General features: G+C 43.3%; 1 protein-coding gene across 5 annotated transcripts in view; it reads right to left on the bottom strand.

Annotated features, from left to right (window-relative positions):
- The window catches only part of LOC129814002 (zinc finger protein 521-like), a 164,040-nt gene that overhangs the window by 107,228 nt on the left and 39,802 nt on the right, over positions 1–17,010 (bottom strand). For all 5 annotated transcript variants that reach the window (XM_055866720.1, XM_055866724.1, XM_055866721.1 and 2 more), the window contains exon 3: positions 16,384–16,590. In XM_055866720.1, coding sequence (XP_055722695.1) covers positions 16,384–16,590 — 207 coding nt within the window. The remainder of the gene's footprint in view (positions 1–16,383; positions 16,591–17,010) is intronic.

Here is a 17,010-nt window from a genome sequence, read left to right as displayed (position 1 = left end):
CCTCACCGCCCCACCCCAGACACCATCCCCCTGGCCTGGCAAAAAGCAGCAACCCATGGGAGGGGAGGTGGAGGAGTTGGAGGGGAAACACTGAGACTGTGATAGAGTAGTACTACTGATCTAGGTTTTGCCATAATGAACACACTCAGCAAAAAGGGTCCCAAAAGGGTTCTTCGTCTGTCCCCATAGGAGAATCCTTTCTGGTTCCAGGTATAACCTTTTTGGGTCTGTAATTAAACTCAGGGAGAAAAAGGTGTATATTTCACATTCACAGAAGGCAGGAATCGTGGTCACATGCAGACAATACACAGGTAGGCAAACAGGCAGGTGAATCAAGACTAGGACTGAAGGCTATAACTGGTTCTCACAAACGAGCTAGGAACGGGCTTAGTAGAGTCAAAACGAACAATACCTCACAAAGGCACACACAGAATGAACTGAACTAATAAGGAGCTGATGAGACCAGGTGAGTAACTAACACAGGTGAAATCAATGAACACAAATGAGAGACAGGTCTACGCTCAAGAACACAAAGAAACAGAACACAAGGTTGACTAAGAAAATAAACACAGAACCTTACAGGGTCCTGTGTGGCTCAGTTGGTAGAGCATGGCACTTGCAATGCCAGAGTTGTGGGTTCATTTCCCATGGGGGACCAGTATGGGGGATTAAAGTATGAAAATGTATGCTACTTATAGTCGCTCTGGATTAAAGCATCTGCTTAATTACTAAGATGTAGAACCCTCTGTGGGAAGGGTTTTACATGGAACCCAAATGGGTCTATCTGGAACCAAAAAGGGTTCTCCTAAGGGGACAGCTGAAGACAGTTTTTATGTTCTAGATAGCGCCTTTTTTCTAAGAGTGTACGATTATATAGATAGGAGGGACCTGATCCTAGATCAGCACTCTGAGACATTACTTTGTGAATTCGGGCCCAGAGTTCCTGAAGCTCAGGGGCCAGCAGGCCAGCAGAATGCCGTCACACAGCTGGCTCTGTTCCTTCCTTTGGGTCCAGCCCGGTCCACAGAATACAGCCTGTGGGGACATATAAACCTGTCGGACCAGTCACTCTTTCCACCGCCCGCCCTCCCTCCATCCATCCTTCCATCCCACCGCACTGCTGGCCAGTTTGGCAAAGCCGTATGCGTCTCAGGAACAAGCCCTTAGGGTATCAATGTGCAGTACATTTCCACGCAGACGTAGGCAAAAAAAATACAGTGACCTTTTCATTAGTAAGCATTAACAGCTATTAATGTCCAAAAGCCATTGCTAGGGCTTTTTTAGGACTAAGTGCCATGTTCTGTGTATAGTGCTGTACAGCGAACTAACCTGTTTCCAAAATCCCCATTTAGTCCCATACAAACTCAAGACACAGAGACACACATTATCTTAAATAAGTACATCAGCCCTGAAAAGCTCATTGGCATTTGATATGCTAATACCGAGTTTTAATTATGTTTGTTCATGTTTCACACTTCACGTGATTGTTTATTAATTCTAACCAGAGCAAGCTAGCGAGCGTTCATTTGTCGCAGGCACGCCAGACACCTGCTAGGATGCCTACTGATGAAAGGAAACATGATAACCGCAAACACAATATTATAAAGTCAAAGAAGTCATCTTGAGATAACGTTAAGGTTTCTGGTCAGAATTTTAACTTATCTATTCATCGAACAACCACATGTACAGTTATAGCTTAATTGAAAGTGTTGTTATTGATGAAGATACATTCTAACAAACACACAAGTTCATAAACATCTTGAAGAGATAACACTACAGGTGGAGTCTGTAGTGGAATAGCCTCATAGCGAACCAGGCTTCCCTAAAACAGAAAGCCTGGGAAAGTTCCATGGCAGAAATCAGCTAAAGAGGGGTCGGAATCAAATCAAATCAAATTGTATTTGTCACATGCGCCGAATACAACCGTGAAATGCTCACTTACAAGCCCTTAACCAACAATGCAGTTTTAAGAAAATAGAGTTCAGAAAATATTTACTGAATAAAATAAAACAATAAAAGAACAATAATGAGGCTATATACAGAGGGTACCGAGTTGGGGGGGGGGGGGCATTTGATTAATTGTTCAGCAGTCTTATGGCTTGGGGGTAGAAGCTGTAAAGGAGCCTTTTGGACCTATGCTTGGAGCTTCGGTACAAGTAGCAGTGAGAACAGTCTATGACTTAGGTGACTGGAGTCTTTAACAAAAAAAAATAAAAAATTCTCGCAACACATCAAACTAATCAAATGGGCAGAGCTCCAAAGGTGTTCACCAGATTAGTGCCTTAGGAGCAACAGTGCGCGAGTACAAAAAAATTCAACAAGCACTGCCACCAAAACATTTTAGAACGTTTGCAGCACACTGATTTTCACAACACTTCTCTGTTATTTCAAAGGGAGAAATTGGTCTACAATTTGTATATGTTTTTTTTTATTTTACCTTTATTTAACTAGGCAAGTCAGTTAAGAACAAATTATTATGTTCAATGATGGCCTAGGAACAGTGGGTTAACTGCCGTGTTCAGGGGCAGAACAACAGATTTTGACATTGTCAGCTTGGGGATTCAATCTTGCAACCTTTACGGTTACTAGTCCAACGCTCTAACCACTAGGCTACCTGCCGCCCCAATGCTGGCCACGTCAATATATATATATATATTTATCTTTCTGAAGTGATATTTGGCTGTAAAGGCTAGCATGAGGGACAAGAAGTAGCTAGATGACATTTAATTAACTTCGCTAAACAGTGTGTAAAGTTAGCTAGCTAGCAGCTCAGTTGAGTTAGCCTACAATGTATTTGCTTACTTGAATAGGTTCTCCCAATGCCTCCGTTTTTTGGGTCGTTCCAAAAACGAAATAATGGGCAATCTTCCCAATTTTTTTGTTGGTAGCAAAGCGCAGCCAGCAGCTATGTGAACGAATGAAGACAAGGCAAAAAAGTGTTTGTCACCACAACGGTTTAGAATGTGTTGTGACATTTGACTTTACCAGCATAATCGACTTTCAATTTCAATAAATATAGATCGCAGACTGTCGGCCACACTTGAAACTAGCATACGCAACAACTCTCTACAAAATGTGTCTTTCCAGGGCGGAAAACAGTGACACATATAACCACATCTCCCTTCTGTGGGCTTGTGGGGAAGGGTTCTTGAAATGTGACCTCCAATAAAAAATGTGCCACTTGGAGCATGCGGAGCATTACAACCGTTTTTGCAATACAAACTTCTCCAGAACTCCAAGGGAGGCATGACAACAACGTGATTTTTGAAGTATGTCAATGTTGTTAAGTTCAATAAATACCAGATAAAAAAGTGTTGACACCATTCAAACCAATGGGGGTTTGGAACATTAATGCCAATTATCTCAGAATCGTCTTTTAACAGATAGAACCTTCAAGATTCATTATCCTGCTTTTTTCCCCACTGGTCTAGTTGTGTTTTTTTGTATCTGTTTTATCATTATTCTGGTGAGCAGCAGCACATTTCAGTGAAAAAAATGATAATAATTTGAATTCCTGGGACCCTGAGTAGAACGAGTGAAGCCCCCAGAGGTAAGATCTGAGCTCACTCTCCGTGCCTTTCCATAGGCTGAAACACTACCTGGTAAACATCACATCTCCACAGAATCTCCTCACTTTCAAAACACATCAACCCACCGATGCCTCTTAGGCACAGGGGTCGGTCGACCGGTTCGAGCATCCAGGAATCTAGACTCTATTTGTTTTATCACATTTCCCCTCTCAACGAAGAGTCAATGCACGTAACTTGTCTGGCATTAATGATGTCGTTAATAAGTCAGGGGGCTAGACGCAGACGGTGGGCCGTACAGTGGATTTGCCTGGCGGGGCCTGGTGCCTCTCGGTTTTCAGAGATAAGCTCCAGCATGGGGGTCTTATCTGCCTCCCGCAGCCCCACCCAGCAGCACCGTGCACTGGACACACAACCAGTCAACTCATCACTAGGTAATTACCACCTCTTACGTTCCAACAAAGATGCCATGCCATGCCCTGCCTGCATTCACCGTGCAACCTGCTAGTGTTGTCTGTCTCAATCTCCTTGTCTGTCTGTCTGTCTCTCTCTAGTCCTATCATACATTGGGCTGCTGCAAATGCTGTCGGTCTGCGGTTCCCTATTTCTCGAGTATCTTTTCGTTTCATGATAGCATCTCTGCGTTTATGTGAGGACTGATGCCATTTTTGGTTCAGTCTCCAGGCAGGGAACTCTGTGTAGTGGTGTCTATATAGGTGGCACGGTAATTCCTGTACCTACCTGAATCATACTGTATGTCTACAGTGCCTTCAGAAAGTATTCACACCCCTTGACTTTTTCCACATATTGTTGTGTTCCAGCCTGAATTTAAAATGGATTAAATTGAGATTGTTTTTGCCACTGGCCTACACACAATACCCTATAATGTCAAAGTGGAATTATGTTTTTAAAAATGTCAAAAGTAATCAGTCCCTTTGTTATGGAAAGTCTAAATAAGATCAGGAGTATTAACAAGTCACATAATAAGTTGCATGGACTCATTCCGTGTGCAATAATAGTGTTTAACATGATTTTTGAACTACCTCATCTTTGTACCCCAAATATACAATTATCTGTAAGGTTCCTCAGTAGAGTAGTGAATTTCAAACACAGATTCAACCACAAAGACCAGGGAGGTTTTCCAATGCTTCGCAAAGAAGGGCACCTATTGGTAGATGGGTAAAAAAAATATATCTGACATTGAATATCCCTTTAAGCAAGTTATTAATTACTCTTTGGATGGTGTATCAATACACCCAGTCACTACAAAGATGCAGGCGTCCTTCCTAACATAGTTGCCGTAGAAGGAAACCACTCAGGGATTTTACCTTGAGGCCAATGGTGACATTAAAACAGTTACAGAGTTTAATGGCTGTGACAGGAGAAAACTGAGGATGGATCAACAACATTGTAGTTACTCCATAATACTAATTGACATTGTGAAAAGAAGGAAGCCTGTACAATATAAAAAATATTATAAAACATGCAGCCTGTTTGCAAAAAAATGTGGCAAAGCAATTAACTAAGCAATGTGGCTGCATCTTGTTATGGGTATGCTTGTAATAGTTAAGGACTGGGGAGTTTTCCATGATAAAAAAAATAAACAGAATGGAGCTAAGCACAGGCAAAATCCTAGAGGAAAAACTGTTTCAGTCTGCTTTCCACCATATACTGGGAGGTGAATTCACCTTTCAGCAGGATACTAACCTAAAACACAAGGCAAAATCTACACTGGAGTTGCTTACCAAGAAAACAGTGAATGTTCCTGAGTTGTAGAGTTACAGTTTTGACTAATTTACAATCTATGGCAAGACCTAAAAATGGTTGTCTAGCAATGATCAACAACCAATTTGACAGAGCTTGAAGAAGTGTGATTAATGGGCAAATGTTGCACAATCCAAGTGTGGAAAACTCTTAGAGACTTACCCAGAAAGACTTACAGCTGTAATCGCTGCCAAAGGCGCTTCTACAAAGTATAGAAAATAGGCTATAAATAGTTATGTAAATTTGATATTTCTGTATTACATTTTCAATAAATTTGCAAACATTTCTAAAAACATGTTTTCACTTTGTCATGATGGGGTGTGTAGATGGGTGAGAAAAAATATTTAATAAATTTTTAATTCAGGCTGTAACAACAAAATGTGTAATAAGTCAAGAGGTGTGAATACTTTCTGAAGGCACTGTATGTGCTGTGAGCAATTAAGTAATTTGTGTTACAGGGTCTTTACAGGGGCTTAAGTCATTTGTGTAGCACTCTCTCTCGGTTGTCTCATTGCTTCAGACTAGAAGCCAGAGTCACTTGGTGCTACAGAGCGAGGGAGCGGTTTCTTTTATTCAATTGTTTTCCACTTCCACGAGCATGTGCCAAGGGGGAGGAAAGCACCGGCTTAACACGTTCTGCAATTCAACAAGGCCAGACGCAGTCCTATTAAGATTTAATGTGCCATTCTTCTGCCTGCCCCACTGAAAAAGACTTGGAGGCTGAGTAGGAGAGTGAACAAAGAGCAAGCAGAGCCAGGGCCAGGGAGAGAGAGATGGAGAGTCAGCCTGCTACACCATGACCAAGCCACCGTCAAACAATCCTAGTGACGTGTCTGCACACGACAAACGGACCATAGGTAAAAAAAAAGGGCAAACTACAACAGTGTTGCAAATACAAATACGGATACTTACATGATATTATCTGTATCCTTCCCATTACATTAGCCTATCAACCTTGCTCCTCTGTCTCCATCCGATCTCAAAGGAGGTTGTCTGGATGAATGTTAAAGACACAGCATGTTGTTTAGCCCCTCCAGCTACAAATTATGTTTAGTCTCAGGTGGAAAGTGCAAGCGCGCAGTTGTGTGTGTGTGTGTGTGTGTGTGTGTGTGTGTGTGTGTGTGTGTGTGTGTGTGTGTGTGTGTGTGTGTGTGTGTGTGTGTGTGTGTGTGTGTGTGTGTGTGTGTGTGTGTGTGTGTGTGTGTGTGTGTGTGTGTGTGTGTGTGTGTGTGCGCGCACAACGGTTGTATGTGTGTGTATTGGTGCGTGTGTGCGAGAGAGACAGAGAGAGACAGAGAGACGGAGAGAGACAGACAGAGAGACAGGGAGGGAGACAGAGAGAGAGAAACAGAGAGAGAGAGAGACCGACAGAGAGAGAGAGAGACAGAGAAAGACAGAGAGAGAGACAGAGAAAGACAGAGAGCGAGAGCAGCAACACAATTAGACCCAACCAAATAATGAGAAAACAAAAAGATAATTACTTGACACATTGGAAAGAATTAACAAAAAAAACTGAGCAAACTAGAATGCTATTTGGACAGAGTACACAGTGGCAGAATACCCGACCACCGTGACTGAGACAAAATTAAGGAAATCTTTGACTATGTACAGACTCAGTGAGCATTTCCTTGCTTTTGAGAAAGGCCACCGAAGGCAGACTTGGCTCTCAAGACAAGAGGCTATGTGCACACTGGCCACAAAATGAGGTGGAAACTGAGCTGCACTTCCTAACCTCCTGCCAAATGTATGACCATATTAGAGACACATATTTCCCTCAGATTACTCAGACCCACAAAGAATTCGAAAACAAATCCAATGTTGATAAACTTCCATATCTATTGGGTGAAATACCACAGTTTGCAATCACAGCAGCAAGATTTGTGACCTGTTGCCACAAGAAAAGGGCAACCAGTGAAGAACAAACAGAACTGTAAATACAAGCAATATTTATGTTTATTTATTTTCCCTTTTGTACTTTAACTATTTGCACATCATTACAACACTGTATTTTGACATAAAATTACATTTGAAATGTCTTTATTCTTTTGGAACTTTTGTGAGTATAATGTTAGCTGTTAATTTCTTTAATATTTATTTCACTTTTGTTTATGATCTATTTCACTTGCTTTGGCAATGTAAACATATGTTTCCCATGGCAATAAAACCTGTTAAATTGAAATTGAATTAAGAGAGACAGAGAGAGATAACAATAGATAAAGAGACAAGTGAAGTGGGTACAAAAAAAAGGGTCAGAGACAGAGAGAAGCCGAGCTGCCAAGCTGGTCTGAGTTGGCCATCAGATTACGTCTGTCTCATACACATCCACATCCATAAACAAACAGACTCCTCCATTACTATTTTGATTGTGTTACTGTAGAAATTGCCAAGCTCGGCTGACAAAGACCAATAAATACTTTATACGGTGCATAACGTGTGCTGTGTGAAGCACAGGGGAAAGAAGAAGAGGGCACCCTCATGAGGGCATAATATGCTTTGAAATCCTAATGACAGTCCTGTTAATGTTACCGGCTCAGTCATACAGAGAGCAAGCACAAGGGGCTGCTACATTGAGGAGTCAGATCTACTACTTTATACACACACATTCTCACAGTCACACACACACACACACACACACACACACACACACACACACACACACACACACACACGCACACACACGTACACGCACACACACGTACACGCACACACACACACAAACTCGGGAAAGACTCCAACCTAATTCTCTTTTCAGTGCCTACGTTGTGCCAGAAGTCGCTGCTATTCTCCCCTGACCACCTCTCCCCCGTTCAAAGCCTTGCAATCACTGTGCCACACTTTGTACCGCGCTGTCGCAAGACGCCCAGGCAAAAACAAGGCATCATTTCTGATGACCGGCAGAATGCTCAGAGTTGGGCTATTCAGGGCTGCTCATGTCTCCTCTCTATCGGTGTCTACTGCTAAAGGCTTTTGAAGCAAATCAAGTCTTTGTGGTTTTGTAGGAGTGTTCTTTTTGGTCGCCACAAAGCAGCCGTTGGATCAATTCATCCTTCTTTTCTGTGTGGAAAAAAAGCTCCAGGTCTGCCAATGAGATCCTACTGGAAACAGTTATTACAAAACACGGTCCGCCAGCAACTAGTTAATGACAGTTGTGGGTATTACTGAACGTTTCCATGCCGCTGACCCAAAGACTTGTTTTACTTTGAACCAACATGTTGGTGTACGAATTCAGACAACGAGAACATATTCAGAGAGCCTTACTGTAATGAAATTCTTTCTAAAGGCTTGACAATAAACAGAGCTAAATCATTAACAGAGAGAACTGAACAGTATGCCTCTGTGTTCCCATGTCCCTACCAAATCACATCAAATCGCTGCAGTATTGCCTGCAATGTCTTGCTAGGAAATAGTGCAACTCATTGTTTCATAGTACATGAATATACCTCATTTGTATTTTTCTCATAAATCTAAAATGTATTTTATCGGATGTTGAATGCATCGCTAAATCTCCACAGGCAAGAGCAGAAAAAGGGAAGAATTTACATAATATAAATCCATATATGGCCCAGTTCTCTCTCTCTCTCTTTCTGATTGATTTCTTTATCTGAGGGAAGCAGAAGACATGCTCTGTTTGCTCTCACAGTGGCCGGCAAGAAAACAGAGAAAGACACTTATTAAAAAGGTCATCTCACAGAGGGTTAAAATAGCAGGCCACATATCTCTCCTGAGGGACGAGCTGTGCTTCTCCTCTAGTGAAGGACACAAGAAAAGGTGTTTCTCTAGGGAGCGGGCCAGTAATGAAAGTATGACCACTAGGATGACAGCACTGTGTGCACTGTGCTATTCAAATGCCTCCAGCACAGCAGCAGTATACGAGAATAAAATTGACACTGGCAAGGTAAGCCGTTGTGAAACCAAACTGCCTTGAATTAAACTCAGTACTGGTGCCATTGTCCTTATTTACATTAAAAGACAGTAAGGGCTACTATAAGTGTACATTTTCTTACATGCCATTACACTGTCATGTATCTCAACTATTAACATGTGTGTGCGGCCCAAAAGAAAACCCATGCCACACTGAGGACCAACCATAGGTGTCTCTTTCCCGCAACATAATCGCTAACAATGAAAGCCGGAGCAGACAATGGAAGACTGAGACTGTGGAGAGACAAAGCTAGCGGAAAGAGAGAGGCCTACGGAATAAAAGGCTGCCTCCTAACTCCTCTCTCTGCTGCCTCCTCCCCTGGGCAGCCTAAAGCCCTGACGGCAGGATGCTGATCCCAACACGGAAACCTGATCCGCAGCCATCCTGGAGCCTGGAGGGGGGCCGCGCCCGCCTCCCCCATCTACCCCCACACCCAGCCCCCTTGCCCTTCGGAGCCCCTCCAGTCCTGCCCCAGAGTTAGATGGCCACTTTGGGGGAGCACTCCTCCAGACCAGCCCCAGCCTCTCCAACCCTCTCCACTCTCGATTCTCCAGAGAAGCATTCTTCCAGCCCTGCCTTGTCTTCCACCCCAGCCTGTACTCGAACAGTGGAAGTCTACCTCCGGGGGAGCATTCCTACAGCCCTGCCCCAGCCCAAGACAGTCTCTGGAGACACATTCCTGCAGCACTCTCCCTCCTCTCGTCTCTCACAGGCTATCTCTTGCCTTCCTCCGCAGTCCAGCATTAGCACGATCGATAGCACCGATCGCATCGGGGACACGAGGCAATCCATACCCCCGTGCTCCCTTAGCGCACTGCAGTGGTCACGGCTTAAGTGCATGGAGAGGTGTTAAACCTCAGCCAGACGGTGGGGAGACAATGGCAGCCATTGATCAGGGTGACATGTTACAACTCTCTCTCTCTTGTCTGTTGGGCGTAGTCTAGTAGGCCGAGATACAGTATGCTACAGCACCGGGGTTTGTTCTTTAAACTGTAGATCGTGTTGTTAGGTTTAGTTACCAAGGGATAGTGAGACGGTGGGTATGGGTACTCATTTGTTTGTGGTGTGCATGTGCCTTAGAGCTGGGACGATAAACCAAAGATTTCCGACACCGACATTGCCTTCCTCTTACCGAAGCATTTTGCTTAAGTCTGAAATTTTCGGTGATTTTCCCACACAACATCCCTGTAGATTGTTTCTAAAACTATTATTTGGTCAACAGTAATAGCCTATGCATTATGTTGATCCCTGCTCTGAAAGTATCTGCCTGTCCCTGTTTTTCTGTCGGCTGCTGACTCTCACTCCCTCTCCCCACTGTGCGCAAGGAGGATGGAGAGATGCATTCTGGGAAGCACAAAGCATTACCGTTGATCAAAATGCTATTGTGGGAAAAATAGGGTTTTCAAAGAAACTACTGTTGTTCTAGTTACTGAGAGGAGAGTCACAGCTTTATGGGAGTAGATCATGTATTTCTCACCTTTTAATATTGAGTTCATGGCACCATTTTACAAGCAGAGTAGGCTGTAGTTAGTATGATGCATGGAGCCAGTTGCAGTGAATAGTTGTACAACAAGTAGCCTAGGCCTAGCGCTGGGAAGTTTTTGTATGACATTAGCCTACATTTAGTGATAGATTAATCAATAAGCCTACATGGCAATCTAGCAACAATATAATATTTAGAGTTAGCAATCTAGCTAAGTGTTTTGAGTTCCCTCTTCCTCAGGTGGTGACTAATATAGCCTATAGCCCAATATGCACAAAGATGTCTGCAAATTCTCTGAAGAGCCAAAAATACATCTGATAATTCTGGATCCTATTTGGACAGGTTGCACATCAAAATATCAATCAATCATTTCCTGAATATGTTAAATGAAATAGCTTACATTTTGAACCATCTCTATTGTCTTACTTGGCACTGGAAAATATTATCTAGAGCCCTGTAGAGCCCTGTAATTAATGTAAAGCAACTGCACATAAAAAAATGGTTGTTTTGGTTTTTATCAAGCAAAAGAGTAACATATATCACTATATAACTTTTTGTCCATATCAGCCAGCTCTAGCACCTCCCCCAAAAATAATTTATCACTGATTTATAGTTAGCGCAAAAAAAATTATATTTATTGCGATATGGATTTTTTTCTCTCCATACTACCCACTTCTAATGTGCCTGCATGGGTATACATATCTGTCTCCATGCATTCTGAAATCTCCTCAAGTTGACAGTACATGGTAAATATTTACTAAGCTAACTATACTGAACAAAAATATAAATGCAACAATCAACAATTTCAAAGATTTTACTGAGTTTCAAATCACATCAAATCAAATTGTATTGGTCGAATACACATATTTAGCAGATGTTATTGTGGGTGTAGCGAAGCAATTGTAAAAAAAAGCTAAAGTTCATATGAGGAAATTAGTCAATTAAAATAAATCCATTAGGCCATAATCTATGGATTTCACATAAGTGGGAATACAGATATGCATCTGTCGGTCACAGAAACCTTCAAATAAATGAGCCTCACAATGAGTCTCAGCTACTCGTCATAGTATTTCTGTGCATTCATATTTCTGTGCATTCAAATTGCCATCAAAAAATGTAATTGTGTTCATTGGGGCGGCAGGTAGACTAGTGGTTAGAGCATTGGACTAGTAACTGAAAGGTTGCAAGATCGAATCCCTGAGTTGACAAGGTCAAAATCTGTCATTCTGCCCCTGAACAAGGCAGTTTACCCACTGTTCCTAGGCCGTCATTGAAAATAATAATATTTTCTCTTAACTGACTTGCCTAGATAAATAAAGGTATAAAATAAATTGTCCATAGCTTATGCCTGCCCATACCATAACTCTCCCGCCACCATGTTGACATCAGTAAACCGCTCGCCCACACAACGCCATACGTGAGGCCGGTTGGACATACTGGCAAATTCTCTAAAATGACGTTGGATGTGCCTTATGGTAAAGAAATGAACATACAATTCCCTGGCAACAGCTCTGGTGGACATTCCTGCTGTCAGCATGCCAATTGCACGCTCCCTCAAAAGTGCCGTTTTATTGTCCCAGCACAAGGTGCACCTGTTTAATCAGCTTCTTGATATGCCACATCTGTCAGGTTGATGGATTATCTCAACAAAGGAGAAATGTTCACTAACAGGGATGTAAACAAATTTTGTGTACAAAATTTGAGAGAAATAAGCTTTTGTGCGTATGGAACATTTCTGTGATCTATTATTTCAACTCATGAAACATGGGACCAACACAAACAATTAAGAATATCTACTGCAACAACAATTTCTACATTTTCCACAAAATCCTACTAATTCTCAATATCAGGATTGGGTCGTCAAGCTCTGAATGGGTCTTCTAAAAATAAAACCTAAAAACTGATTTGTAGAAGTGGAGGATTCAGTAGGTGCTGGTTGTTGATTATAATGTTGTTTTAATAAAGAATCCATCTGTGAGCTGAGAGTTGATGTAAAGCTGATTAATTGGTAATGGATGCCAGCCACATAGGAAGAAGACTCCCGACTGAAGCACACACACACACACACACACACACACACACACACACACACACACACACACACACACACACACACACACACACACACACACACACACACACACACACACACACACACACACACACACACACACACACACACACACACACACACAGTCTGCTGTATCTCAAAGTGTATTTTTTCTCTCCCTCTGTGTTTGAATACCTATAGAGTGGTCGTGCATAATGCTCAGGTTTTGCAGGGGTTCTTAGCCAACCTACAGCATTCCAGCATTCAGCAATTAAGTCTTATTTGTCCGTGAGATTGACATTAATAAAGGTCTTTGCTTAATTATAGGATAAATAATATGCCTGAGTTGTTAATTGTGACCGCGTCTAGATAATGTAAGACCCTGTCTGAGTCAGAACATGCTTGACTCTTGTCTTGCTCAAAATGCTAAAAAGACAATTCTGAAAACATTTCAAAGCACTTTAAAGGTGCCCCTAGAAATATACCTCCCTTTGTTCCCAATCAAAACATAATAGGAAAAAGGTAAGGTACCAAACAAATCAAAGAGCTATTAGAAATCGGCAATACTGTTAGAAGTCAATGGTACAGCATGAGCTTCTTTCCTACTCTACCTTTAATCAAATTGCCTTTGTGCAACGATTTCATATGTATGTGCCAAATATAATGTGCTGGAATCAATATTTGTTTGAGGGATTGCTGGGTGTATTGAGAGGAGACGGCTGAGGGCTCCACTCAAGCCAGGAAAGTCATAATTTGCAAGTGCACATTCAACAGATTTTCACACCTTTTGAAAAGTAGGCTAGGCTCTCTCTCTTATACACTTTGCTTGATTGGCTTCCTGCTTGTGAAGCAGTACACACATAAACACATGTTCTGACACACATACACTACCGTTCAAAAGTTTGGGGTCACTTAGAAATGTCCTTGTTTTTGAAAGAAAAGCATTTTTTTTGTCCATTAAAATAACATCAAATCGATCAGAAATACAGTGTAGACATTGTTATTGTTGTAAATGACTATTGTAGCTGGAAACGGCTGATTTTTAATGGAATATCTACATAGGAGTACAGAGGCCAATTATCAACAACCATCACTCCTGTGATGTGCTTTTCTTTCAAAAACAAGGCCATTTTTAAGTGATCTCAAACTTTTGAACAGTAGCGTACATCTATGCGCCCACAGACGTGAGCAAGCGGGTGAGCGAGCACGCACAGACACACACTGTTCATTCAGTGAGACAGGCTTCCTGCTAATGGAAAATCTTTGTAACACTCATATGGGATATCTTACTGGTTGTTTGGAAATCTGAGATCACTCTGAAGCAGTCCTGCCCTATAATTTGCAGTTGGCTGGTTGCGGATTGCAAAATATGAAATCAAACTATGTCTGCGTATAAAGAGAGGAGAGTATATATTGCTGTCTGATAGGACAATGCTTACTGTAGCCCCCCTCTCACAATTAAACTCCTAACATAAAGTAAGTCTTCCTCTTCACATGAACTTATCTTCATCTTCATTCTGTTTACTTTCTACCCTATCATGTTAAGAGAAAAACTAAGTGATCTCTCCCAAAAATTACAAGAAGAAATAGACTGTTACAGACTGTTTTTCTCATCCTGGGACAGGACGGTAGAGGACGGTACAGGACGCTACAGGACGAGACAGGATGGTACAGTACAGGACGGGACAGGACGGTACAGAACCGGATGGTACAGGACGGTACAGGATGGTACAGCACGGGACAGGACGGTACACAACAGGACGGGACAGGATGGGACAGTACGGTATGGTATAGGACAGGACAGTACAGAATGGTACGGGACAGGACGGGACGGTACAGGACGGGACAGGACAGTACAGGACGGTACAGAATGGTACGGGACAGGACATACGGGACAGGACGGGACAGGACGGTATGGGACAGGACAGTACAGGACGGGACAGGACAGGATGGTACTGAATGGTATGGGACAGGACGGGACAGGACGGTATAGGACAGGACGGTACAGGATGGTAAAGGGACAGGATGGTAAAGGGACAGGACGGTACAGGACAGAACGGTACAGGATGGTAAAAGGACAGGACGGTACAGGACTGTAAAGGGACAGGACGGTACAGGACTGTAAAGGGACAGGACGGTACAGGACTGTAAAGGGACAGGACGGTACAGGATGGTAAAGGGACAGGACGGTACAGGACAGGACGGTACAGGATGGTAAAAGGACAGGACGGTACAGGATGGTAAAAGGATAGGACGGTACAGGACAGGACGGTACAGGATGGTAAAAGGATAGGACGGTACAGGACAGGACGGTACAGGATGGTAAAAGGATATGACGGTACAGGACAGGATGGTACAGGACGGTAAAGGGACAGGACTGTAAAGGGACAGGACGGTACAGGACAGGATGGTACAGGACGGTAAAGGGACAGGACTGTAAAGGGACAGGACAGTACAGGACAGAACGGTACAGGACGGTACAGGACAGGACGGTACAGGATGGTAAAAGGACAGGACGGTAAAGGGACAGGACGGTACAGGACAGGACGGTACAGGACAGGATGGTACAGGACGGTAAAGGGACAGGACTGTAAAGGGACAGGACGGTACAGGACAGAACGGTATAGGATGGTAAAAGGACAGGACGGTTAAGGGACATGACGGTACAGGACAGGACGGTACAGGACAGGACGGTACAGGATGGTAAAAGGACAGGACGGTACAGGACTGTAAAGGGACAGGACGGTACAGGACAGAACGGTACAGGATGGTAAAAGGACAGGACGGTACAGGATGGTAAAAGGATAGGACGGTACAGGACAGGATGGTACAGGACAGGATGGTACAGGACAGGATGGTACAGGACGGTAAAGGGACAGGACGGTACAGGACAGGATGGTAAAGGGACAGGACGGTACAGGATGGTAAAGGGACAGGACGGTACAGGATGGTAAAGGGACAGGGTAAAGGAGGACACCAAGTCCATGAGAATCACAAGGAGGAAACCTTCAGCAGCTCATATCATTAGTTCTCTGAGCCTCCTTGTCAGAGTATTTATAGCAGTGTTCTGTTTATCCATCTCAGGTTCAATGACACAGTCTACCAATGGCACCCTTCCTTCTCTCGTCTTCCTCCCAGGGTCCCAGTAGACATGGACGATGCCTCCACACTAAGAGGGACCTCACTATAGTAGGGATCCACTTACCAAGGAGGTCTGGTTACAGTGATACCTCAATGACATTGGCTTTGACTACTGAGAATCTGTGTGGCGTGGTGTAGTGAGGTGCCTAAATACTCAATTGATCAGTACGGTAAGAGGAAGTGTGTGTGTGTGGATACATACACATTGTGTTGTGTGTCTGTGTAGTAACGGCAAAGGAGAATGGAAACTATCCATATAATGCATGCAAAAGAAATTGAGTTTTTGTGAGTGTGTCATACTGGAAATCCACCTATTTCATGTCATGCAATGTTCATCTAAGGTAGACTAGTGCTGTAGTCAATTACAGGCCGTGTGGTGAAGTACCCAGCTCACTATGGATTCCTATAGTATTCTCCAGTGGGGAGACTGGATTGGGAGAGATAGAACTGACTGGTGGAGAGAGAAGGGAAGCTCGGTGGGCTGAGCGTTGTTTACCTGTCAGCTGGCATTGATTAATCTTGTGTTCGGTGAGATCACTCAGCGACTCGAACACCTGCCGGCAGCTGTCGCAGCTGTGCAGCGCGGCCTCCTCCTCCTCCTCCTCCTCGCCTTCCTCTGGAGAGAGAAGCCTCTTCCTCAAACGCCTGGACCCGGCCTCAGCCTCACCATCCTCCAGTCCGCTCTCGAGGGCGCACTCTGGATCTGTTGGAGTCACAGGAAACAACACAACACCACACAGTTAGTTGAGTGACCCGGAGTGGAGAGGAGAGGCTACCTCTGGGTGACAATAAAACAATCTCTAGAGTCCAGTTTTAATAAAACAATAATAAAAAGTGTAATAAAGATGGAGGTTCATTTTGGAATACTGTAACTCAAGCATAACATATCGAGTAAAGACACACACACACTGACATGGAAACACACTGACATGGACACATACACACTCACCCGTGGGCCACCACCGTACGCACACACACACACCACTATGTTATTAAAAATGGTTTGATGTTGTGTTTGTCCTCAAAGTACAGTGTAGGAAACTAGCCGGATGGGAATATGTGGTGTTAATACATCCAGGATTGCAGGTCTTGCAGGTTCTTCAAAATATGAGAGTTCCACATG

This window comes from Salvelinus fontinalis, chromosome 17, assembly GCF_029448725.1.
Source record: "Salvelinus fontinalis isolate EN_2023a chromosome 17, ASM2944872v1, whole genome shotgun sequence".
In the NCBI taxonomy this organism is placed as follows: Eukaryota; Metazoa; Chordata; class Actinopteri; order Salmoniformes; family Salmonidae; genus Salvelinus; species Salvelinus fontinalis.
Note: the sequence above shows the minus strand (reverse complement) of the source record. Positions and strands in the feature narration are given on the sequence as shown.